Source organism: Solea senegalensis, linkage group LG3 (assembly GCF_019176455.1).
Source record: "Solea senegalensis isolate Sse05_10M linkage group LG3, IFAPA_SoseM_1, whole genome shotgun sequence".
Classification (NCBI taxonomy): Eukaryota; Metazoa; Chordata; class Actinopteri; order Pleuronectiformes; family Soleidae; genus Solea; species Solea senegalensis.
Genome location: NC_058023.1, coordinates 27,971,679 through 27,996,337, shown reverse-complemented (window position 1 = coordinate 27,996,337; position 24,659 = coordinate 27,971,679). Strand labels below are relative to the sequence as shown.

General features: G+C 40.8%; 1 protein-coding gene and 1 long non-coding RNA gene across 3 annotated transcripts in view; one reads left to right on the top strand and one right to left on the bottom strand.

Moving 5' to 3' along the window:
* Positions 1 to 186: 186 nt before the first annotated feature.
* On the bottom strand, positions 187 to 1,115 carry LOC122767342. Its single transcript, XR_006360198.1, has 2 exons — positions 1,051 to 1,115; positions 187 to 939 (listed from the first exon to the last, which is right to left on the bottom strand). It is a non-coding gene; the product is annotated as an uncharacterized LOC122767342 (long non-coding RNA).
* LOC122767340 (gamma-secretase activating protein) overlaps positions 960 to 24,659 on the top strand; it is a 34,240-nt gene continuing 10,540 nt past the window's right edge. Inside the window, exons 1-26 of one of the 2 annotated variants that reach the window (XM_044022830.1) lie at positions 960 to 1,326; positions 2,139 to 2,209; positions 3,664 to 3,720; positions 4,552 to 4,621; positions 4,937 to 4,984; positions 5,116 to 5,204; positions 6,277 to 6,346; positions 6,422 to 6,471; positions 6,830 to 6,940; positions 7,507 to 7,563; positions 7,644 to 7,690; positions 7,927 to 8,012; positions 8,182 to 8,184; positions 8,508 to 8,585; positions 8,666 to 8,752; positions 9,476 to 9,568; positions 9,687 to 9,855; positions 10,895 to 11,000; positions 13,007 to 13,076; positions 13,744 to 13,823; positions 13,975 to 14,055; positions 14,417 to 14,524; positions 16,415 to 16,470; positions 17,642 to 17,673; positions 19,286 to 19,347; positions 21,417 to 21,512. In XM_044022830.1, coding sequence (XP_043878765.1) covers positions 1,239 to 1,326; positions 2,139 to 2,209; positions 3,664 to 3,720; positions 4,552 to 4,621; positions 4,937 to 4,984; positions 5,116 to 5,204; positions 6,277 to 6,346; positions 6,422 to 6,471; positions 6,830 to 6,940; positions 7,507 to 7,563; positions 7,644 to 7,690; positions 7,927 to 8,012; positions 8,182 to 8,184; positions 8,508 to 8,585; positions 8,666 to 8,752; positions 9,476 to 9,568; positions 9,687 to 9,855; positions 10,895 to 11,000; positions 13,007 to 13,076; positions 13,744 to 13,823; positions 13,975 to 14,055; positions 14,417 to 14,524; positions 16,415 to 16,470; positions 17,642 to 17,673; positions 19,286 to 19,347; positions 21,417 to 21,512 — 1,965 coding nt within the window. In that variant the 5' untranslated portion in view covers positions 960 to 1,238. The remainder of the gene's footprint in view (positions 1,327 to 2,138; positions 2,210 to 3,663; positions 3,721 to 4,551; positions 4,622 to 4,936; positions 4,985 to 5,115; positions 5,205 to 6,276; positions 6,347 to 6,421; positions 6,472 to 6,829; positions 6,941 to 7,506; positions 7,564 to 7,643; positions 7,691 to 7,926; positions 8,013 to 8,181; positions 8,185 to 8,507; positions 8,586 to 8,665; positions 8,753 to 9,475; positions 9,569 to 9,686; positions 9,856 to 10,894; positions 11,001 to 13,006; positions 13,077 to 13,743; positions 13,824 to 13,974; positions 14,056 to 14,416; positions 14,525 to 16,414; positions 16,471 to 17,641; positions 17,674 to 19,285; positions 19,348 to 21,416; positions 21,513 to 24,659) is intronic. The other variant, XM_044022831.1, reaches the window with a different exon arrangement.

Below are 24,659 nucleotides of genomic sequence, written 5' to 3'. Positions count from 1 at the left end.
ACATATATACATATAAATATACACACACATATATATTTATATATAGACATACTTTATTGACACCAGACTGTTTTGAAACTAAACAGTGTATATATAACATTGATTCATATACATACATGTGAAAGTGTATTAATAACAAATAAGGCCATGCACAAAAATATGTTAATAAAAGGCAAAACAATTATAGCCCTCTCATAACCACATTTATCTGCACTTTCCAGGTTCAACAGAAGAGGTCAGTATTGTTCATCAAATGCTGTTACAGCATAATAACATAAACTTCTAAGGTCACTGAAGTGAAAGTGTTAGTGTTAGCTGCAATTACTCATAACTATGAGAGTCAGAGGAACATTGCCTATTTGTCGATTGCCTGTATAAGCTAATTAAGATGGGTGCTTTCATTATTTCATTTATCATAGCCGATTACGACTGTAGTATTTCCTGTGGTCACTTCAGTCCATGCACCATCACGAATACAAATAAACAACAAGTGCAGCACGGCAAGACTGAAAAATGAGAGCAATCCCATTTTCCTCGAGCAAACAATTAATAATTTATAACCATTAATAGAGTTTGAAGCAATCATACGTATTATCATCACCTACCCCTGCCAATAGTACAAGGACTGCAACTAATAATAGTGTTTTGAAAAATAATGATTATTTATAATTAAGAGTAAAGAGGACCAGGTGGCTCTAACAACTGACAGTAGGGATGACACATGAACATGAACACACTTGTGTCATATTCAATAATTTCAGCAACATGTATCACTGGTAATAAGAGAAATGTGGGATATCAGAGCAGACTGAACGACACACTCCTGTCAAGTTCCTGACAGAGTCTGGATGATGGTGGACTCACTCAGCGGGGCGGTGTGAGATTCCAAGGCGCTGGAGTGATGCCTTCCCCGGCCTATAGCAGTGATTTCTTTCTCGGCTGTGTGCGTGTGGGAGGAGCCAACACGGAGGTGCAAAGTTACATTTCCGCATGTCAATAAAAACAAGTTTCTATATTCAAGAACGAAGAGGAGCACAGGGTAATGCGCACCTGTTTTCTGCACTGCCTTCAAGTTTACACGTAAAGCTCACTTGTCCTAGGTCACATGATCCCAGTCCCGGCAGGCAGACCGTCACCAGCGGTAAGGCGCTGCCTTCAAATCCACCTCGGAGTTTTTTCAACCTTGAGATTTTTTTTGTGGTTTAAAATCAAGAAGCAGAGCAGACAGACGTGTACACATGTTGCAGTTAGAGCAACAGTTTGACCTGCACACTGATGTGGAGTCTGAAATCTTCCGGAAGGAGGCGTCTGCCTGCAGGGTGACAGGTGAGGCGTTCAGGTGTCTGCTGTCAGTGCCTGTTTTACATGTCAAAAAAGCTCTTTCCATCTTTATTAAATTGATTTGATTAGCAGGGAGCTAAATGTACTAGCTAAAGTTATCACGTTTAAGTCGTCAGCATTTTTGTTTGTAAACTGAATTCAGATTTAATTTACTTCTATTTAGCGTTTTTGTACACATTAGATATCTTTAGTGCATGGCAATCGATGAAGAAAAGTAAATGACATGGACATTATGCTAACAGGGTCCTTTAGTCTTAGCTTCCTGTGTTAAACTATAGTATTTTCTATGAAAATATTTAAGGATTTTACTTGTCAAACACTAGATGGCGCTATTTTACCTCACAATTTCTCTAAATATTATTAAAAACATCCCTTTCCAAACTCTTAAAGGCATTGTACATTCCATTATAAACCCCACAGAAAATGAAGCAATTAAACAAAACAATATAATCACAGCTTATTGAATGGAAACCCAAAAGTTTATTATCACAGCGTCTGAGGGAAACATGATTTAGAAGGCCTCACATTTGTGAATTACACTTGTTTTTGCAAAGAAAAGAAAGACTTTTGATTGCTTTTGCCGGATCACAACAACATCACAGCGAGACTGTCAAATATTTATATCGCTTCTTGCTAAACAAACACCAAGAAATTAAAAAAGTGTATGTAATAACAGTGTTGTGTCATCAGCATGAGCTGTTGCACTGGATACTGGAGTAAAACCTGTTTGTCAGTGCACACTGTTGTTTAAAAGTGATGAGCTGTATGGGTTCATAATAATGATGCTGTGTCTGCAGAATACACCGGTGCAGTGGATGCTCGTATCCTGAACATTGAGAGTGATGGGGGCATCCTGTACTCTTGGAAGGTAAGTCCACAGCACAGTGAAGGCAATGCATTTCATGTGCTTCTCGCACTGTATACATAGATATATAGTCAAGAAGTGGGTGTGATGTTTCTAGTACATATTCATTTAGAGTCACAAGTGGAGATGGGACAATTGGATTAAAAATTGGGCTGAAACAATTACTCAACCAATCCATTATTTACCTGATTACTACATTTTAAAAGAATTAAAACACATTTTCTGATGTTTCTGCCTCTTAAATGTGAATATTTTCTGTTTTCTTTGCTCCATGTAACAAAGAAATCATTCAAACTGAACAAAACAAGACATTTGAGAACATCGTCATTTTTCACATTTGAGAAACACTGATCAACATTTTTCATCATTTTATGACACGTTATGGACCAAGTGAGTACTCGATTAATCGAGAAAGTAATCGACAGATTCATTTCATTTATCATTTTAGCTGAGTCATGTTTGGGCTGTTTACGTCTTCTTTTTGGGGGAACGATATTTGTTACATAGTTGGAGAATTATGCCTTTGAAATTACTTAGTGTAAAGTGTTGTTAACAGCTTCATAGCTCATAAATGCACTACAATGACTGTATAGGGCTTATATCGGTATTGGTATATATATGAGTTTGTGATATCTGTATCACAAAAAAATTGTATCTCTTTATCCCCTCAAGCATATTTTTACAATTATCGCAAAAAATATTGTCAGTCACAACTATATCGGTCAGTATGATCGTGACATGAATTGTTCACATTGTCGCTAGTCATGTCAGCGTCTGTTTGCTCCATCAGTGTAACATACTGAGAATATGGCACTTTATTACAAACCCAAAACTCCCATAATTCCATATTAAATGGACTCGCTTTAGTCGTTTACCATATCGCACCAAGGGGGTTATAGCGATGAAAATATTCAAATTATACTCTTATCCGAATTCCGCACCACATACATATCTCATATTTTTGGAAACTCTGGGATGCTTTAGAAGAATTTAAAAATAATGTTGTGTGTTTTGAATCCTGGGTTTTTTTGCACAACATGAATTTTTAATGATAAACCTGCCAAAGAGTGTGTGGGTTTGGGAGGTTAAAGACAGTGTGCAGCCTGCAAAAAAAAACATGCAACATTTACAATTTCATGCATGCCTGGTTGTGCCCTGGGTTTCAGTGTTGACCTTGCTTGTTATTTCTAAGTCCTCTGAATTGAAAATTTGGCAAATTGCTGGTTTGAAGTGAGGCAGGGTTAGTGAGGGGTGATCTGTGAGGTCGGCCGCGGTAATGAAGAGGTCAAGCGTGGCGTTCCACACAGATCACAGAGGTGGAATACACCAGTGGGAAAGCAGGTCTACGAGTCAGCACAGGTTATGATTATCCATCTGTGCAGGTGGATTGATGTAATGACACATGAGTGAACTAGAGGATTTCATTAATTCATTCTGTTCAACTCTTGTTTGGACAGGGAGCAACAGGGACCACCAGGATTGGGAAATACAACTCCAACACCAAACAGAACAAGGTACTGCACGAGTGCGTGTTTTCTCAGCTGTGGAATATTATACATTTTGAGTATGTTACCAAGTAGGACTCAATAGATCGTTTTTCATATTGAAATCGCAATTAGCAACTTCTTTGTTCCATTTTCCAGGTTAAAAAGTGTAGCACATACAGTACATGTTGGACACAATTCATATCTTTGAATTCTCATACCGTTATTGGATTGGATGACAGAAGTCTGAAGAAACAAGACATAGGCACTGATGCGACACATTTTCAACTTTCCAACTTTTTGGTGCTAAGTTTGTGTTGCACATGGAATTGCAGTCACAATATCTGTCAGAAAGATTGCACTTTGATATTTTTCACAAAATCACTCAGCCCGATTTCTAAGCTTTTACCATTATTTGCTGGCCTGCCGCACCTTCACACACATTTATAGATAAGAAGACAGCTTGATGACTGTACTTAAAAGTAAAATAAAAATCATCAAGTTGATGTCTCCATCGTACAACTGAAGGATATGGCAACAGAATGTGCCATATCTATATTCTCCTCAGTGCTGCAGATATTGTACATTTCTAGCACGTTATTCACCTACTGTGGCTGTATTTTCTGCTATTTTCTATATTGCCCAACACAGCTTCACGCACATTTATAGATATATAAAGACGGTCTGAGGGCTGTGCTTACATAAAGAAATCTACAAGTCGGCACAATAATGGTCAAAAAAAAATGTGTCCCACTTCTCCTGAATGCTGCAGATTGTGCACGAGTGTGTTTGTCTGTGAGTGTGTCGCTGTATCGCCTCACACTCATTTACATGTTGCTGCATTTGTGTTCCCTGCAACAGCTCCTGTACTCGTTTGACAAGCAGGTGTGCGTCAGCAGCTGTTCCCTGAACATGGAGGAGACGCTGTTGGGTGAGCGTCTCTCTAATGTGCAGATAATGAGTTATCAGCGATAGGCTAGTGTTCGCCGTGCTGCATTCTGGGCCCAGACTCAAACTGAAACGACCAGAGAGTGCGGTAGATCCTGCAACGTCATAGTACTGTGCAAAAAATAAAAATGAAAAAGGACAATTTGGGTGCAGATTAATCGCTGCAGAGGTGACAAACTGATGATAGGAAAAACGGACGTAGCGGAATGGGTGTTATCTGTTGAAAAGGTGTGTATATTAAGCCATGTATCACCTCATCTTTGCTTCTTTTCTCTTTTTCTTTCTTCCTTTCTCTCAGCTGTCAGCTTGGCACAAAATGCCCCAGCAGAAGAGCGCCTCAGACCAAGTAACGCCCGAGATCTCAATTTCTCTCCCTTTCATTTCCAGACTATGACATTAAAGTGTTTAGAGCTCTGTAAAAGCGTCTTAAATCCACCAGCAGCATCATCAGTCTGTAATTGTGTCTGGTCTCTGTAGTGTCAAAGTGTCTCACTCTCCTGATTGAGATCCATCCCATCAACAACACCAAAGTCCTCAAGGCGGTTGACTGCAGGGTCAAAGTGCAGGTTTGTGTGTATGTGTGTGTGTGTCTTGCCTTGGCTGCTTTCTTTCAGGTTTTACTGCAGCCACAAGCTGACATTGCAGTTATGGAGCATCAGAGCTTACAGAGTCGAAGTGCCATAGACTATTTATTTTATAAGCTTGCCTGGAGTGCACTGAGCTGTAGTCTCTATTCTTTCCCCTTTTCTTATTCCCTCAATCTTTTTTTTTTTATTTCTCTCTCAGCCACAACATTAAAACCACTTACCTGTTTTAATGTTATGGCTGTATGTGTCATTTTATCAGCTGTGGAATATTGCGCATCGCAGGTACCGTGGCTGTATTCCCCTTGCTTTTCTCACTCATCTGTCGCCCACCACGTCTATACACGTGTAAACAATGTGCGAGACTGTACTTGGAACTGTCGTGCATCGTGTTTTACATTCATTATCTTCTCTGACGGTCATTATTTTCAGTTAACATGAGCTCACACATCTCAGATTAGCTCGTTAGCGGTGAATCGGTGATCGATTGTCGTGTCATCTGGTGACATTTCCACCCTACGCACAGGAACTGATTTGTTTTATATGAAAACAGATTGAGGCGACGGTGACATTGTTCTAATAAAGTGAGAGAAGTGCCCACGTAAAAGTCTAAGAGTGAATGCTACTGCTTCCTGACCCCACCTGCCCCCTGCACTGCTGCTGTATCCACACAAACGCTCCCCCAGTGAGGTCTGATAGTACTGCACGATGACACAGCATACACATAACATGACATCATTTCTGTCCACAAAAACCAAACGCACCGTAGCATTAAATTAAAAAAACACACACAGTAGCTTGATGGAGCTGCATGATATGGAAGAATTATTTTTGCATCTGTTTTGCAAAAAAGAACCAAAACATTTTTGACATGTTTTGGAGTTTGTCAAAACACAATCTTCTTATCTGAAGAGCAAGATTTTCTTGGGGCTGGCGAATTTCATGCGGACGCTGTCTTGTCACATATTTTTATCTTTATCAAATAATTGCCTTTTCTTTCGACGTGGATGTTGTCAAATTGACGTGTGTTTTTAAGCGGTGCGTCTCTCCCTAGTTCCTCCACCAGGACACTACCAGGAAGTCGGTGCTGGAGAGTCACCTGCTCCTGCTGACAGAAGATGGATGTGAGTGTGCTTTGCTGAAATCTCTCAGCTTATTTGCAGTTGTCGTGAGACGTTGTAATCCTCTGTATGTTCCAGATGTGGATCTGTACCATGTTCTGCTGACCAAACAGGAGGGTTACAGAGTGGTAAGTTGTACTTCCTCTAATTCTTTTTGTTTGAGGAAGTGTCTGTAGACATTTTTGCTTTAACTGGACAATAAATTAAAAGAAGATAGATTTTTTTTTCCATTGCCAGTGGGTTGGTGCAATTTCAGAGGCATAAATTCTTCTTCTTTTTTTTTCCCGGAGTTTTCATATCAAGCAATTAATAAGTAAAACAGTTTGAATGTATTTACATAACGCAGTCCAGATGATATATTGTGTCGACCTCATTCTCAGGCTATAAACTATACTGCGTCTCCTGTCCTCCTGGGGTGCTCTGCATTAAGAATTCAGAGTGTGCTTTGCTGAATATGAAATATATATTTGTGTGTGTGTGAACCAGGTGATGGCGAATCCCGAGCGCTTGGCCAAAACTGTGGAGAGAATAGTGGAGGATTTAAGTTGGGTCCAGTGGGACGGACACACACAAAGACTTTACTTTCTCACACGCAAGGTAACAAACACACACACACACACACACACAAATTTGTCTGCAGCAACTAATTCATTAGTAATCGACGGCTAAAATTTTCATGATCAATTAATCAGTTTCAGCGTTTGTTTTTGTGCAATTTCAGCTTTTTAAATGCTTTGCCTTGAACTCCTTCCACATTTTACATTTATGTGATTTGTATGTCACTATTCTTTGTAAGTGTTTTTGTTTTTGTAATCTGCTGAACTTGTTTCTGTACATGAGACACCTCCCCGGGAGAGGGATCCCTCCTCTTTGGCTCTTCCTGGGGTTTTTCCAATGTTTTCCCCCCCTGTTAAAAGGGTTGCTTTTGTGGGGTTTTGTCCAAGGATGACGGTGTCACTTGCTGCGCAGATTGCAAAGCCCTTTGAGGCAAACTGTGTTTGTGATGTTGGGCTGTATAAATAAAAGTGACTCGACTTGACTCCTCCGTCTTTGTTTTCGTGGACAAAGTATGTTTAGTCTGCGTGAAATCAACCAATCCCCTCTCTCAGGTCACACACGACACATTATAACATGTCAATGAAACGTTTTCATGTCTGTCACAGGACAAGTTCATCATGCGGTGCATTCAGTTCTACTCGCAACACAGCTGCGAAACGGTGGTAAGTCTTTCTTTTATTTATTTACATACATTCTTCTGCTTTTGCTGCTGCCACCATCCGTGCGTTTGCTTCTGTTGCAGATGGAGCTCCCGTTAGATTTGCCTGCCAATGCTTTCCCCACAGTCAAGTAAGCCGACGACTACAGCATGGAGATAAATGTTTTCTCGCCTCACACTCTGCATTTAATTGTATGTTATCTGAATGTGCGATTACGGAGACAAAAATACTAATTCCTCTTCGCGTCCCGTGTTGCGGAACTCATTAATTTAGCGTACGCCCTCGTAATTTCATACATTTCTTTTGTGCTTGTTTGAATGTGTGTATACTTAATTAAAATTAATTAACTGGCATCTTTTTTTACAGATTTGTAAGCCTGGGCTTTGATCATTATCATGTGGAGAGACCAGAGGAGGAGCCCTTGCGCATGATAGTGTTCACAAACAGAATAGGTAATAAACACACACACACATAAGACCTTTGCATGAATAATGTACTCCCACATATATTTTTTTCTCACTCAGACATGGACAAAGTCATCGTACGTGACTAATATCTTCACTGTATGTGTGTGTGTGTGTGTGTGTGTGTGTTGTTGTTTTTTCCTTTTGCAAAAACAAGAAAGTAAGTCCATGTAAGAAGTTGTGAACTACCATCTTGAAATCGTTGGCGGTGGTCAGACAATATGACACAATGAGAGCACAAGAGAATCGGGACTGTGATTTACAATTTCACAAGTGACATAATGATGATGTGATTAGTTTTGATTACCTTTTTTCCCCCAAATATCTGAATTTACACGTTTTATTTTTACATTAAAATTGATTCCGTTGCTTAATCTATGAACTCCACCATCAACACCTACAATGAGTTTGATTCATTGACTCTCAATTAAAAAAAGTTGAATTTATGGTGATAGAATCTGAATAGTCTTGCTCTGTTTTCAGGGAGCATGTGCATCTGCTACAGCCAGCCTCTCCAAGACAAACAGGAAGTGCTATACACTGTGGTTTTAGTCCACAAAGGTGTGTATGAGATCTGCCGTTAAATGCTTTTTTTTTTATCTTGAGCACACAGTGACGGACTTTCTCTCGCTTTCTTGCAGACTGCAGCAAGATGTTCAAAGTTTCTCTGGGCGGTGAGCAGCCGCGGCAGGAAGTCGCACACCATCATCCGCTTTTCATCCCGATGGGTCAGTGTATGCATACACATAAACAGATCCTTTAAAGGTTTGACATTACGTTGTCCAAACGAAGGCCTTAATTAATTATCCTTGAAAATTCAAATTTGAAAAAAACATTGGATAAACTCGAATATCTGTAGTGTTTTGGCAAAGATTGGAATTAGTGTTGCATTTGCATTCTCTCACAACGAGAACTATGGCATCACGAGAGCCGTGCAGAATACAAAAAAGCACGGGGATCAAGAGTATTAAAACAAAAACAGAGGGGTAAAGATAATCTTAATTATTGCAGCCGAAGCTGGGTGCACTTTGTCCAATAAAAAAACATTGATAACAGGGTGAACAACCTTTTCTGAGAGCTTGGTTTGGGCCATATTGTGTAAACGTAGCTACTATAACGCCAAATTTGAGGGGTTTGACGACGCTTCATGTTGCACCATTCAACGTGAATGAGAAGCACTAAAGCCTCCACCACATACATGTGCGTCCCCTTGTAAATGGGTGCATATTTTGTGGATTTAAGGTCTGGAATTTGATTTAAGTTGCCGTCAAAAAGCTCTCAAATTACCTGCAGAAACCCTCACACACACACACACACGCATCATAACACTGTGCCAAACCACTGCTGCTGCAGTGTCCGTGTCTTTGTGTAGCCTGCTAAATGTCTGCTGTGCATGCAGCACACTGACATAACCTACAGCCTGGCAGTGACGCTGTGTTATTTTCATGTAGGTTACTACATGCTGGTATATCTGCAGGGTCACTTCCTCCACTGTATCAACACCAGGCAGGAGGAGAAACTCTGTCACTCCCTCTTCCTCTCCGGTAAGATGAGAGTTGTGTACAAATCGTTGCGAGTCGTGGATGATGTGTAACTGTTTTTTCAAAATATATAAATAACACCTGTGTTCTCTTCTCTCTTGTCGGCCTGTGTGTGTGTCAGGTCCCGATGTGGACCTGGGCCTGCAGTGTCAGGCAGCTGAAGTCACAGTGTTGCATTCAGAGGAAGAGTCATGTGGGCGACTGCTGGACCTGGTCAGTGGGAAGATCCACGCGGCTGAGCTCAGTTCTGCCTACCTGTTGCAGATCCTGCGATCAGAGACACCTTCGAGGTGAGACCCTGAAGTGAAGTACCCATATCCACACACTGGCCACTTTATTAGGCACACCTGTACACAAAGTGATTGTTTTGGCCCCCTCTGTAATTGGGTTTGATGCCCCCACATTATAGGTATTGACTAAATCCTGATTAGTTGAGTTGTTTCTCAATTTTCTTTGCCAATTCAAATCACCCAATATCAAAGTGCTGTATTGGTAAGACTGAGTTGCATTAACGTCGTAATTTAACAGGCACTTGCCGGTCACTTTATTAGGTACACCTCTTCAACAACGTGTCAATTCAAATATCTAATCAGCAACTCAGTGAATGTAGGTATGTACACAAGGTGAAAGATGTCAGAATGCTGAAGAAAGGTGATTCAAGCGACTTTAAAGGTGGCGTGGTTGTTGGCGCCAGATGGGCTGGTGTGAGTATTTCAGAAACTGCTGATATACTAGATTCACACACACGCACAATCATCCCTAGAGTTTGCTAGAGAATGGTCCAAAATAGACGAGCGAGTACCAGCCAAACGTGGCACGTTAATGTCCACAGGTCAGAGGAGAATGACCAGACTGGTTCAAAATGATAAAAGGGCAACAGTAACTTAAATAAGACAAGTAAATAACGGCACTATATATATACCTCTACTAACAATAATAGCTCACACAACCACTCATTAAAACCAAGGTCTGCAGAAGACCTTGAAAACTTGCCACTGTTGTCCTCTGTACCCAATAAAGTGGCTAGTGAGTACGTATTTGGAATTGTTATTACGTTACCAGACGAGTGGAAGGTTATTTTTTTGAAAGTTTGTTTTCCTGTGTGTACATCTGCTGCTACTCTTCACCAAATCTCAGTTATCTTTTATGCTATTCATTTTAAAATGCTCTAATTCGTTTTTAAGCTGCGTTTGACTTAGTAATAAAAAACAGCACACGCATCACTGTGCAGTCCCTGACTGTTGGCTGTCTGCCTCTGCATCTGCTTCCCTGTGTGTATACGCTTATGTGGCACAAAGCTAAATTTGTGCTATATCACATCCATCCAAGGTGTCGCAGTAGCAGCAGCAGCAGCAGCACTGTTCACCCTCAGCACCTGGCCGCCCTCCACTGCCTGCTGGTTTACATGGGAAACGACCCAAGCCTGGAGCTGCAGGTACAGAAGGAGCAAGGAGCGGGGGAGGGCAGAAATATTGACTTTTAATGCAAGTGCGGTGAAATATTCAAGGTTGTGTGCCAAACTTCAATATTATATCCCCCCCATAGGAAGCCATCACTCATTATTTTGGCCCCCAAAAAAACATACACAACTTTATTTTACTTACAACAAAATGTCTTTATTTCACACACAACATAAAATCGATAGAAGAGGATTTAAGCTAAGACGGATGCACTGCTCACAAAATTTGAGAATCCTACTAGGAGCAAGTAATCAGATAACAGCAGAGACGAGAGCGTTTCTTTCTCTCCCGTCTAAATTTGGTCGACGTCAACGTTGAGTTGGCAGAGAGCAGATTGGGGGGGGGGAATTAAACACGAGCACGAAGAGCGATCGCGCTAACAAATTGAAAGGAAAGGGGGGGACGGATATTTTGTTTTGGGCTTGATGCTGACTATGACTCAGACTCTCTTAGTAATACACGGAAATTAAGATGTTCCAGCTGCTTTGATAGTTTCTAATAAAATCTTTCTTTAGAGGTTAAATGAGTCACCAGCTTCATTATTGCAGCTAGCGCTGGGAAATTAGACACCGCACTTAACTTGTATTCTTCGTAGAGTCTGTTAATGGGGCCAGTAGTGGCTTTAATAAAAGGTGATTGCCTCTTAAAGTTCCCCTTTGTTTGAATACGGTAGAAACCAACTCCTTTCTTGGCTTCTTTTCGTTCCCTTCCATGCAATAGTTATTGTTATGCAAAAGGCGCTGAACTCAAACCGACCGTGGACAACGCCGCACCGCGTGTTTCTGCACGCTGCAATGAAACTGGCAGCAAAGGACGAGATTCCATTTCCGATACGCTCCGGCTGTAGTAATACACGCAGGTTCCTTCTTTGACGAATCCATTAATATTTCATGTTTCTTTACTTTAAATAGTGCACAGTACACCGCTGTGGCAAGATCGTCCAAGAAAACGTCTTATCAGGATGGAGAATTTTTATTAGATTCCACCGTCCAGCCTTTGCGATCATATCAGTGTTCTCCTCTCACTGAAACAGCAAATATTTCTATCCACATATTTGGTGTCGGCTGATTTGGAGTTTGTTCTGTGGCTGATGCCGATACTGATTTTTAGAAATCAGTGCAGCCATTGGCTGATAATTTATACCAATATATTGAGCTGATTTGCTTTTTTTAATCCATCGAATAATATATAACTAATAATACGGAAAAACTTCCGTAACCAGGTATTAAACAACATTTATGGTCTGTCTCTTCAAACTTCATTTTATGCGATTATATACAGTATTTCCAGTAAAATACATATTAACAACAATTATCAAGTTTTCGAGCCCAAAAATGAAAAATAACTGGCAGATATGGCTGAATGGCAGATATTTAGTTGATATTTGTATAGATTAGAGGTAACACTTATTATTTGAGGGTAATGGTGAGGGGGGGGTGGCAACAATTCGAGCCCAATTTACACAATACTCATGTCTGGTAAATTTCTTGTCTTGAATCAATTTAATCCCAATCTGCAGGTCTTAAAATGACTCTTAAAGCTGTACTGCGTACATTTAAATATAAACAAATGTCTGTTTCATTCAAACCATTGTGAAAAGAGTTCACCCAAATGGCTGCACATGGGAAATTCTTCTTTTTATGCAAAGGCAGACAAAGAAGCCTCCAAGAAAAGTTTTAGAAGTTCATTTTTGGTTCCAAAAATCAAGTCTTTCAGCTGTCTGATGGAATAAACACCTGTATACACACAAACCCTCCCTCAGTCAGGTCTGATAGTTTTGCTTGACAGCACAGAACCTGTTTCCAAATCAAGGATGCGGCTTACAGTACAGTTACGGAGCAAACAGAAGCAGAATAATCACACTGCAGCTTGAAACTGAAGTCATTTCATTTGTCCCGAATGAATGTAAATGTACAAATTAAGATGCAGTGCGGCTCGAGCTGTGACCGTTGTCTCCTGTGTGTTTCTGTCATGCCACTAGATTATTGAATGGCTGTGTGACAACGTGATTGCCTTCGAGTCCTTCGATCAGATCCAGGAGTTCATTCTAGGTCAGTGGCAGTCAATCAGTCCTTCACGGTCCAGCACTTTTCTCTGCCATTTTAAGGCCTCCGCCTCCGCCTCCTCCTCCTCCTCCTCCTCCTCTGCGGTTTCTCGACTGCATACATCTTATCTCCACACAGCCGAATTGTTTTATCAACTCCGTTAGTTTGGCTGTTGAATTTCTTTTCCACGTACTTGTGCCAGGTGTCCCACGTGGGTCTGAGGAGTTGGCAAATATATGTTGTTATTTTGAGAGAGCGTGGAGACTCAGAAGAGCAGAACAGTAAAAAAAAAAAAAAAATGTGGTTAAGTCCTCGCAGTCCTTGTGTTGTCCCATTGTGTTTGTCTAGAATTCTTTTACTTACTTACAATGTGGGGAAAACAGTCATTATTCAGAGATATTAGATGATAGAGCACCTTGCAGCATAAATTTGCATTGTTTTTGGTGCTACAACATTATCCCTATGTACAGACGATATTCATTTCCTTGTTTTCCTACGACGTCTACAGTGTTGACCTCATTTTTGACGCATTTGGAACCCGTAGTCGTGATGTATAACAATGCTGTTCAAGTTTGTCTTATTGGCTTGTCTGTTTGTATAAAACATTTAGAATAAGTGTGTTTTAAGGTCATGTGCTTCCTCCTGATTATTCACTTCTCACACACTCTCCCAGCATCTTTGTACAGAATAAGCTACAACAAGTCTGTCAGCCTGGATAAAGTCCTGCCTTACTCCTCTGTATTCGACATGAAGGTACCGCGCGCACTTATACACATATTTTCTCATGCATAAAGCACTGGAAATATCTATATATAACCCGATGAGAATGCAGAAAGAGGACACATGCAGTCACATTTTGTTCCTAAGTTCCCTCAGCTCTTGAGTCTGCTTCCCTGTGTTTTAGGACGTACCGGTGTGTTTGCTGGAAATCCCTGGTGTCTTGTGTAGCACTGAGCTGCATATTAAGGCTGCGCTGAAAGGAAAGGTAACAACATGTTCGCCAAATGTTCAAACCGTATTCAGGTGTGTACCGTACACGCGTTGAATATCCGTATAGAGTCTTCTTATGACGCTGTGCTGCTGCTCCTGCTCCTGCTCCTGAACACGTTACATTATAACCTACATACTGTATGTTCTCTCAGTTTGTTTGTGATGCAGTGTTGGCAAATTAATGAAGCGCGTTGCCTTCAGACATCAAAAGGGCACTTTCATGTGGAACAGTGTGATTTCTATATGTATTGGGTCTGCGTGAGCGCATTTCTGACGCAAGAATTCTCAGTTGTTTCAGGCGATGTCCTTGTTTTGTCACTTTGGTGTTGTGTGTGTGTGTGTGTGTGTGTCTCCAGGGTTTCTGGACAGAGCTGCAGTGGAACACAGAGAGGACAAAATATCTGGATGCTGTTCCCAACCCCAGATACAGAACCTCACACATAAAGGCTGACTGGGACAAACTGGTGAGTGTGTAAATATTGTTTATCTACTAAGGTAAGGTTAGAGATCCTGGATCCTGGTTTTGAATTCAAAGGTCCAAGCCCCTTTCTTCTGATTTCCCTCCGAAGCTACGCCTCCAGAGCGCAGGAACGAGCAATGCTTGTTCACGTATATATTCACACTTTTTGGTCACGCTAACTTTTTGGGACACAAATGACAACGTGATGCCAAAAAAAACAAAAAAAACAACAACAAATACTCTCAAAAGATCACAAAGACATAAAGTGAACCTATCGGTCCAGTAGAAACAGAGCCACCATGGCATCACTTTGCAGCCCTTTCTGGGCTTTTAGTTGTCGCCACCGTTCACACACAGCACCGATGTTCACTCTGGTCTTGGATCGCCCTGCATCAGCCTTTTTCTTGGCAGCAGCTTTCCCAAAAAACGTCTTTCGTTTGCGACCAACACCTGTTGTTGGCACCTCTGACGTTGTCTTCTGAGCATGAGAGGGGTCAGAAGGCAGTTTGATTGATTACAATTGGCGTGTGAAGAGGATTTTGAGCAATACAGTAAAAGAAATGCTCCAGAAAATGATCTCCCACCCTACCTTCAACATACTAAACATCATGGCACACATAAACATACAGCGCTTCCTATCATCACTCCAACAGTACCAATCTCAATGCATCATCTGTTAAAAATCAATGAATAAAGCATTAAACAGCCCTTGACCTTGACATGGCTAAGAGGAAAAAAAAGCCGATACATATAAAAAAATATACTTTTAAGACATAATCATCCCAGCTATCAAGCGCTCGATAAAAGAGTTGCTCATCAGAAGCCTCCTTGCCAAGTTCAGCAAAACCAGGCTTAATAAGAGGGAGCATCTGGCTTTTTCCAAGCTGTCATTAAAATCCGTCTGCCGTTCAACAGTTTGAATAAATTCTCAATTTATACAATCATTTACAGCGATTGGGTCAGCCAGCACGAATAGCCTGGAGGAGAAGTCAAACCTGTCAACAGTGAGCGTCCTAATACAAGACCAAAACAAGTTGAATTTAAGGGCATTACCAGAGCAAATGGAATAATGTTTTTTGGGACATTTTTAACAAATTGGCTGCAGATTTGAGGCCGACTTTTAGTTTTAGTCTAGACCAGTGGTTCTCAAACTTTTTATGCCAAGTACTGCCTGAGAAAGTATTGAGCTCTCCAAGGAACATCATTCTCACCAATGGTAAAATACAGTGGTGTAAATAGGCCCATGCAAAGTCAGCTATTTCTCCATAGGCAGATTTAATCATCACTCAAATTACTATTATTTACTTTATTATTATTTTTCTACACACAAAATTCCTAAACTCCACTGTGATCACATACCCTGGTATATACAGTAGAGCACTATTTCTGATTTTCCACCAGTGGAAGGTTGTGTACCACTGGTTGTACATGTACCACAATTTGAAAACTATGGGTCGATTTAAAAAGTTATAAAAAACAAAGTTACTTTTATTCATTCATTCTTTCATTCAATATAAATGTACATGTAGATGCCAATAACCACAAAAATCATATGAAAATGTTTTACTTTCCAAATTCTACAGACTTTGTACATTAAAGTAGTACACATAACCGCAGTTTTAGAACCTGTGGTCTTGATGGTGACCAACAATACTTCCTCTCGAGGGCCTAGTTGCAGGCGTCGACAAACATGTCATCATTGACGAGGCTATTTTATTAAATAACCTTGGTTTCTGTCTAAAACAGAAGCAGATTTCGCAATCCTGGTCGCTTGTTGATGCGAGACAACAAAAATGTGTGTGTGTTTTGTGAATATTCTCATTGGCATACCTGTGTGTACACCTGGCACACCCGGAGCACCTGAATTCCCCTCTCATGGTGTTGTTTGTTCCAGAGGTCTGAAAGGAAAGCGTCCAGCCACATGAATCACATTGAGGAGAACACAAAGAAGTAAGTCTGCCTTCCCACTGGAGATTTTGTGAGGAAAAGTACCACAGACTTTAAAATGACCTGACACTGGGGGGGAACAAAGGCATGACTGCAACTTTGTACTGTGTTCCTGTCTTCATAAAACTTGTATAATGTCCTCTAATTAGCACTTCAAGGCATGGTTTTAAACCTTGAAAGGCCTGGAAGTGCAGTGTCGGTTTAGTTAGGGGCCAGTTAACTTATATCCAGCAACATTAAAAACATTTAATCCTCCAACGACAACCAATGTGATCAGTACATTGGCCCTTATTTGCATCCAAATAGCCGATATTATATTTTGAGATTGGTTTTAGTGTCGTTGATGAGATAGAAATATTCTTAGCTGTTTTGGAGCTGATCGACTAAGATAAGAATAAAACTTAATGTATTTCAGTGAATATTTCAAAGAGAAGCACATGGAAAAAAAAAATTATATATATATATATATATATATATATATATATATATATATATATATATATATATATATATACATATAGTTATTTGATTTCCTTCATATTGGCACTTTATAATTTTCATCCCATAATGTTCCTCCGGAGCTTTTCTTGTGATGTGAGCGGATGTGAGCCGCTGTGGAAAACACTGATTTCAAGAGTTCTCCCATCTGCTTGTGATGTTAATGTCACAGTCGGGTGACATAAGCGTTTACCTCCAGTGCCGATGCTTTTTCTCTCCTTGAAATTGACTCGCACTCCTTTTTTTTGTATTCCTCACTCTTCAAACTCGAGAAACCTCCTCAGAATCTTCTTCTTTTATTGACTTTCATAAAGCCTTTTGCAGCTTCTCTGTGTCATAAACATAAAATATCTACTTGAGGGTACAGCGACAACGTCCTGAGCTGCTAATGATAAGTGACGTGATGACAGGCTCGTGTAAAAACCTGCTGCCTATTGAAAATAACTCTGTCTTGTTTATGTGAGGGACAATAATTAACTTTTCTTCCTTCGGGCCAAACTCACGCACCTGCTTACAAACTGTTTTGCTTTTATAGTTTTGATATTTTTTTTTTTTTCCCCGTGTATCATTATGCAGCCTCAGCCTACTACATAAAAAGTAAGAGTCTGAGTATAATACTGGCTTAAGGGTTTTGTTTTTTAATGCAAACCTCTTTTTCTTTTTCTTTTTGTTGCAGAGTTCTGTCGATGGTGGATACCTGGTGTCTCGGTAAGACGGCACATTAACATGCATGCGCACGCAGACAGAATGTAAAGCCATAGATGCATCACGCACGTATCGCTATACGTGAATAAATAAGGAAAACCTTGAGCTGTAATGGAAACGGAAACTGTGTGTGAAAGTGTTTGTGTGTTCGTCTGAGGTCGCATTCTTCATGCCCACTGGAGAATTCAGCTGAACTCAACCACTGCGCTAATTTATCTTTGAAGGAGAAGCGGGGGAAAAAAACAGTGGAGGACAGGAGAGGCATGGAAAAAAATGAGAGAGAGAGAGAGAGAGAAAGCAGAATGAAAAAAGAGAAGATGATGAAAAATGCTACAATTATATAACAGTGGGGAGTTAGGTACTTCCTTTCCCGTCTGTTTTCATGCCTGTCTTTCTCTCTCCTGACTCGAGTGCAGCTGTTTTGTGTCGACCATAACACGGGGACGTTCCCTCGTCAATGCACATGGATGATCTCAAGCGTCCACACCCACTCCCACTGATTTCACTTGTAAAACATGACAGTTTGATCACTTTTCCACGTGATAGGGGCAGCACAAGAATTTAAAGCAGCCCCCTCGAAGCAATATAATGTAGTATCGTGTTCCGAGCAGGGTTTGAGGGAAAACATGGTCGTGATAAACCCATTATTATTTGTATTTAACCCTTGAAACCCGCGCTGTTTCAGGAAGCCGGAGAATGAGCGTCAAATCACCGGCGTACATAAGTATCCAGTTTTTTGGCCTGTTTTCGTACATTTAGAGACAAAGAAAGCGTTGTGAGACTCAAAAAAAGTCAAATTTAATACGCAAAATCTGTTGTGAGGTGTTTTTCTTCATTTTAACAGTATTTTAACATGCAGTAAATCCTGTCCAGATGGACATTTTGAGGGATACTTGTAAAGTGTAGTGACTTGGCTCATGATTAAGTTATAAATTTTTTCTAGTATTTTTCTTGTTACGCATACAGTCTCTTATTCAAATTTATATATATATACACATATATATGTATATAAATTTTAATACGTAGGTGACTGAAAATGAAACAGTCCATTACCGTTGAATAGAAACACTGGTTTCTATGGATTTAAGAAAAAAAAAAAGTGTAGTAGGACAAAGGATGTGATCAAAAGATCATGTTGTGTGTATGTGTGCGTGAGTGTGTAATCACTCATCTAAAGTCGTGGAGTAGTGGAGTGTGCTGCACAATTCTATGACTGACAAAAGAACTGCAGCCTGCATGTTCACACACAGATATACTGTATGCACACACACACACACCCACACACACAGCAGGATTGCAGTGTCAAACCCCCAAGCTTTGGCATGTATTTTTCAAATAAGCACCCCCCCCTCCCGAAAGAATCCATAAATGTCCTAGATCAGCCCTCCTTTTTTTTTACCCCCCGTTTTATTAAAGTCGTAAACAAGTCACAGTTTTTTGGTTTCTTCCATTTTGCCCGATGGCCCGTTCCTTTGATTGTTCCTGACACACCAGAGGCTACCTGTGCTTCTTACTCCGAGTGGGGGTGAGGGGGGGGTTGGGGGAGAGGTGCAGCACAGCATCAAGCGTTTCTTCATACGTCTCTTTTATATCTCTATTGCCTGGTGTCCTCTAGATAAGAAGCTGGTGCCACTTTTCCAGGAGGAGGACCATCAACAGAGAGTGCTCATAGGCCTGGTGAGTGCCGGCTGCGATACATTCACACAGACACACACGTTATAGTCAGATGTCTGTTTTCTGAGATGGGAGTGTGGATATATAGTGGAGATGAGTTGTGAGTTGGTTGTGTCGACATTAAACTGGTCACATTTGAATTGAATGAACTCCTGCAACATTTATTTGTTTGGTTTTCAGTTTGGATTATGTTTTACAGACAATGATATGTGATGAAAAACCCACACAAATGTTTCATACTGTTCAAATTTGAAATTTAACAAACAAAATCTGGTTTTATTTATTACTATTTTAACACGTAGTTAATTGTAAATAACTAGTAGCGTTGAGAAATATCAATATTCATTCTTTTCTTTGTTACGTGCCCACCAGCTACACTTGGTCCTGTTAGCGTAACTGTTAGCAAAGATGGCGGACACTGTTTACATTCTGGAATTGAGGTCCCGCCCCCTATGAGTGGGTCTAAAAAGTGTGGAATTAGCGTTGCAGTTTCAAGGCTCGGACCAAGTACTATGCCTATTCTAATAATACAAAGCTAAACAATTTTTAACATTTTCTGGCCCTTTTACAGACATTTTGAGCCTTGAGAATTATTTTAGTTTAAATTTACGTCCACTTGAAAACCCTGAGAAGCCACTAGATCTTTGTCAATGAAAACAAAAACAGCGGACCTAGTTTGATGACGTCATGAAGCACTGTGGAATCATGGGAAGTGTTGTCATTGTAGAGCTTCGTTGGCAGAAGGCGCAGCACAAAGAGAGCTGCCATACAAATGTGGTTGCACGTTCGCTAACCAGAAGCCCTGCAGCTAGTGCTGGTGTTATAACACAGGAAGTGGACACCTCGTGGCCAAGAGGAAAGAAATTGGGTTTGTACACAGGGGGTTGCCAGTTCAAATCCCGGGATGGGAGCAGGGCTTGTGTGTGTTTACTCATGTGTAATAAGGATGGGTTAAATCAGGGGTGTCAAATGTATGGCCCACGGGCCAGAACCAGCCCACCAGTGGGTCCAATCCCGCCCCCAAAATGGATTTGTGAAAATTTAAAATACGATATTTTTCAGGTACCTGTAAATGGTGAGAAGATCCTGATACTCAAAATCAAACGGCAGGAGCTGAACATGGTTGAAAATAATCAAACTCATCAGCCACAGCGTAGATTGTTCCTCAATAGCTCTGAGATTGGATGCTCACTTTGATGTCTCGGAGCGCACCGCGTGTTTGTGTGTACGCGTTCCTATTTTCCATCCGCCGACTCGTGGAATGGGCATAATAATGAGAAAATGATGGGTGCCTCTCAGATCTTTGATGTACAACAGTGTAGGCTCGGCGGGAGGCGGATCCATCTTTGAACACGGGCTGAAACACAGACTACTAAACATCCATCGCGAGATGCTGACGGCAGATTATTCCCCCTCCCATTGTCATCTTTTAAGGCGAAGCTCCCGTGACGCTTCAGATGAGTCGACAATTTACAGGAAGGGGCACGTTAAGGTCCTTGCCCTGCTTCTTTTCTTTCCTTTCTTTTTTTTTGGATGCCGTTTGATGGACAATTTCATATCCTCCACTTTCCCCTGTGCTCAGCAGAGTTCTTAAAGAGTTTAATGGAGTTCAGTTTAAATGGTAACAGTCGCCCCGGCTATTATTAGAATTACCCTCTCCTCTTTCTTCATCACTTCTTCCTTCCTTCCTCTTTATTTCCACCCCTCTTCCTCGCTCTTATCCTCCTTGTATTTGTCATTCCCTTCTTCCCCCCTGAAGGATATCAGTTCACTCTCTTAAATCTACACTGTTTGTAGCTCTTCACTCATTTGATGCTACCACCTCTCACTTACTCCCGGACTCTCCTCCTCTTTCCCTCTCCTCCTTTCCGCTCTGCTCCTCCATGGTTTAATCAATTTTTTGGGACACTGTAGTCAGGGGGGGGAAAAGTGGAGGTGAACTCAATTTGACCCTGCCGAGTGCACTGCAAACTATTCTCACACACACACACACACATAAACACACAGAGTAGATTCACAGAAAATAATCAGTGTGTTTTTTTGTTGTTTTTATTTTTTTGCTTTGCATGCAGACGGTTGACAAGCTGCGAGAGCATCTCAACAGGCACCTGCCTCGACTGGGAAAGAAGAAGACTGACTCACTGGTTGTCTGCTATGTAGCCAAACTGGTTGGTACAGTGTGTGTTTGTTTGTTTGTGTTGCTCGAGCACAGGAGCTCTGTACACAACCCCCCCCCTCCCCCAAAGATGATTATATAAAAGCGACGGTGCAGCTCTTAGTGTTTTTTATTTATTTAATATTTGCCCTCTGTCTTTTTCGGGGGAAGGTTAAGTGGCACTCACAGCGGCGATCAGTCAATTGGAAACAGTGGCGGCGTTTTTTTTTTTCCCACTGTGGCGAACAGATGGATGTGTGCCCTTCACTTCAGGGAAGTTGCCCTTTCCGCCTTCTCTTTAAACAGACTCCTCCTTTTTTTTTTTTTTTGGAAGATTTGCATGCTCAGTCTTAGCCTCGTGTGTCCGTGCAGGAAGTGGTTAACTGCAGCTAGAGACGGGGTATTGCCATGCCCACTATTTTTAGTTTCAGGTTTTTATTTTCTTCTGACATGATCATCATCATGATGTCTGACACCATACAGTAACCCACAGGCTCCACAGAGTTATTTCTTATAACTTAGTGTCAAATTCACATTTAGTTGTTCACCCTTAAAATGATGCATTCCCGTTTCTTTAGATCCGGTATAAATATTGAATGTTGATCCTTCCACATAACGCATTATAAAAGCCATTTAAGTTGAAACCTGTTTTATTTATGTTCACATTTAGTTGCCTTTTTTTCACCCCCGTGTTTCTCTGCTCATTATGACACCATACAGCTCTGGCAGGACTGTGCATCATGCTGTCTAATGTGTGGGTGTGCGGCGAACTAAACTTGTGCTGCATTCTCCTTCCACACTCTACTATTTACATTGTTATCATGGTTCTCTTAAGAAAACTGGACCGTTTTAATTTCAGTAAATACACTTACTGAAGTATTATTGTTCCACACTGGAACTTTAAGTCGTAAAAAAAAAAGCAAACATAAAATATTAAGGAAACGTGTTAAATAGAAATACTGGCTTCACTGACAACAATTGTACCACCCGTTTTATCACGATTTTAAACGTTATTTACTGCCTGCGAATGTAGTTTTTGCTTATGTTGTGGAAAAGTGTAAGTGTAGCTCGTCTGGATTCTTATTCTCTGGAGTCTCTGAGGTGGAACACACTCTCCAATAGCTTTAATTTGGATTGCAGTACCCATTTTAAACTCGGGTTGCACATTTTATATATTGAATTGTGCTTGGGTTTGCCCCCGCAGAGAGGCAGGTGACATCTACGTAAACCAAGTAGAGCAATCTCTCTCTCTCTCAGCACCATACAGAGTCAACTCAGTGTAGTAAAGTCACTCTTTAGTATTCCTGGGAGGTAAATCCCTTCACAGCTATGGGGCCACTGAAAGCAGACATAGCAAATGTCAACACAACTGTATCAAATCAGGTCAAGGGTAAGGCTGGAATCGAATAGAAAAACGTTCCGGGACTTGCTATGGAATTGCAAATGAAAATCCCAGCTCACAGCTGGATCAGTTGATGGCTCGGCTCAGTACGACACAGACTCATGAGTTTTAACCTGCGCCTCCAGACTCACAGTGAAGGAAGCGGAGGCCCGGCGAGTCTGTAATAATTTTGGCTTCATGGTGCGACAGACAAATGTGGTCGATCACTGAATTTATTCCACTCGGCGAGAGTGAGAAACTTTCTTATCCTGGGAGCTGGACTTATTAGAGCATACTGACACAAAGACTCATAGGATCGAGCCTTAGGGGGAGTTTTACTTCAAGAATAGTACTAACTTGCCACCCAGGTGACGTGAACTCACATAAAGTTGACTCATACTTCACACAGTCAGTGTCTCAAAGAGGGCCACTAATAAAGAACATCTCCCTCTCTTGTTGCTGCTTATTGAGACTAAGTGCAGTGATTGATTACAGCGCCATACTTTCATTATTGTTGTACCTTTTTTTTAATTTACTTCCTATCCCTATTGTGACAGAGAATTAAGACGCATACATTCTCACTAACAGCAAGTGTCATTGCGTGAGCCAGTAGTTCACGCAACGCTGTTTAAGGCAATTAGCTTCACGCGACTCACTCTGGCACACTGTGTTTCTCTGTACAGCCGTGTTTGTATGTCACATTACCACACTAATGCAAACACAATGCTGCGTTTTACATCACAACTGATGGAGTCAAGCACACGGCAACGTAGCTATCGTAAAGCAGCTAAAGCAGTACAGCTAAAAACGGCCATGAAAGGTCTTACGAGTGGATTTTCCGGCTGAAAATATACCTGGACACAAATTTGATGTCAAAAATGCAGTTTGCTGCTGTTCCTGCACTGTGCAGCTCCAAATGACCTGGATACAGTGATGCTGGATGAGTAATGCTACAGATATACATCCATAAGGTCCATATCACAATAAAAGCCCAATATGAATGATTTAAAATGGTGACGTTATTATACATATACAGTATAATTGATGAGTAATGCATATTAAAAGTCTTGCTATGTCGTGGCATAGACTGGAATTGCAATCATTATGAAGCAGAAAAGTTATTCTTTACCCAAGATTATCAAACTTTTATGTTTTGTTATTTTTGCTCCAAATAAATCCAGAGGCTCATTAAGACAAATCGCTGATACCAGATTTTATTCTAATAGAAAGCCACACCGGGTAAACTGCTATGAATCACGAGTTGCTGTAAACCGCAAAAAAACATCCCTGCTAAATATTTTTTATCCTATTTACTGATTGTCAAGGGCCTGCATTACATCAGCAACAAGCACAACAGATGCTAGTTGTTGAAGAAAGAAATTAAACTCTGAATAATTTATTTTATGCCATTAACAACTTCAGCGGCAGGAATGTTTGCTAATAAACAGCAGTTGTCGATGTGGTTTTTTTTTGCAGTAGAATAATTACAGAAATATCTGTGTTTACAAAGCAGCTAATATGCACCACTCGGCTGATTAATACCACTGTCGGCTTTCGCGTTACATAAAATAGAAATATATACATGGGAGAGAGAAAGTAGTTAACGGGTGTCCGCGAGAAAACAAATGGATTCTCATTACATTCGAGGCACACCACTTTGTTAAAACACACAAGTTCAAGTAGGAAGTTACAAAGCCTGTACTGATTTATTGTGACTGCCTGATTAAAAAGACTAGAGGGTATTGACTGAACAGCGGTTTCCTCAGGGTCAAACCATTA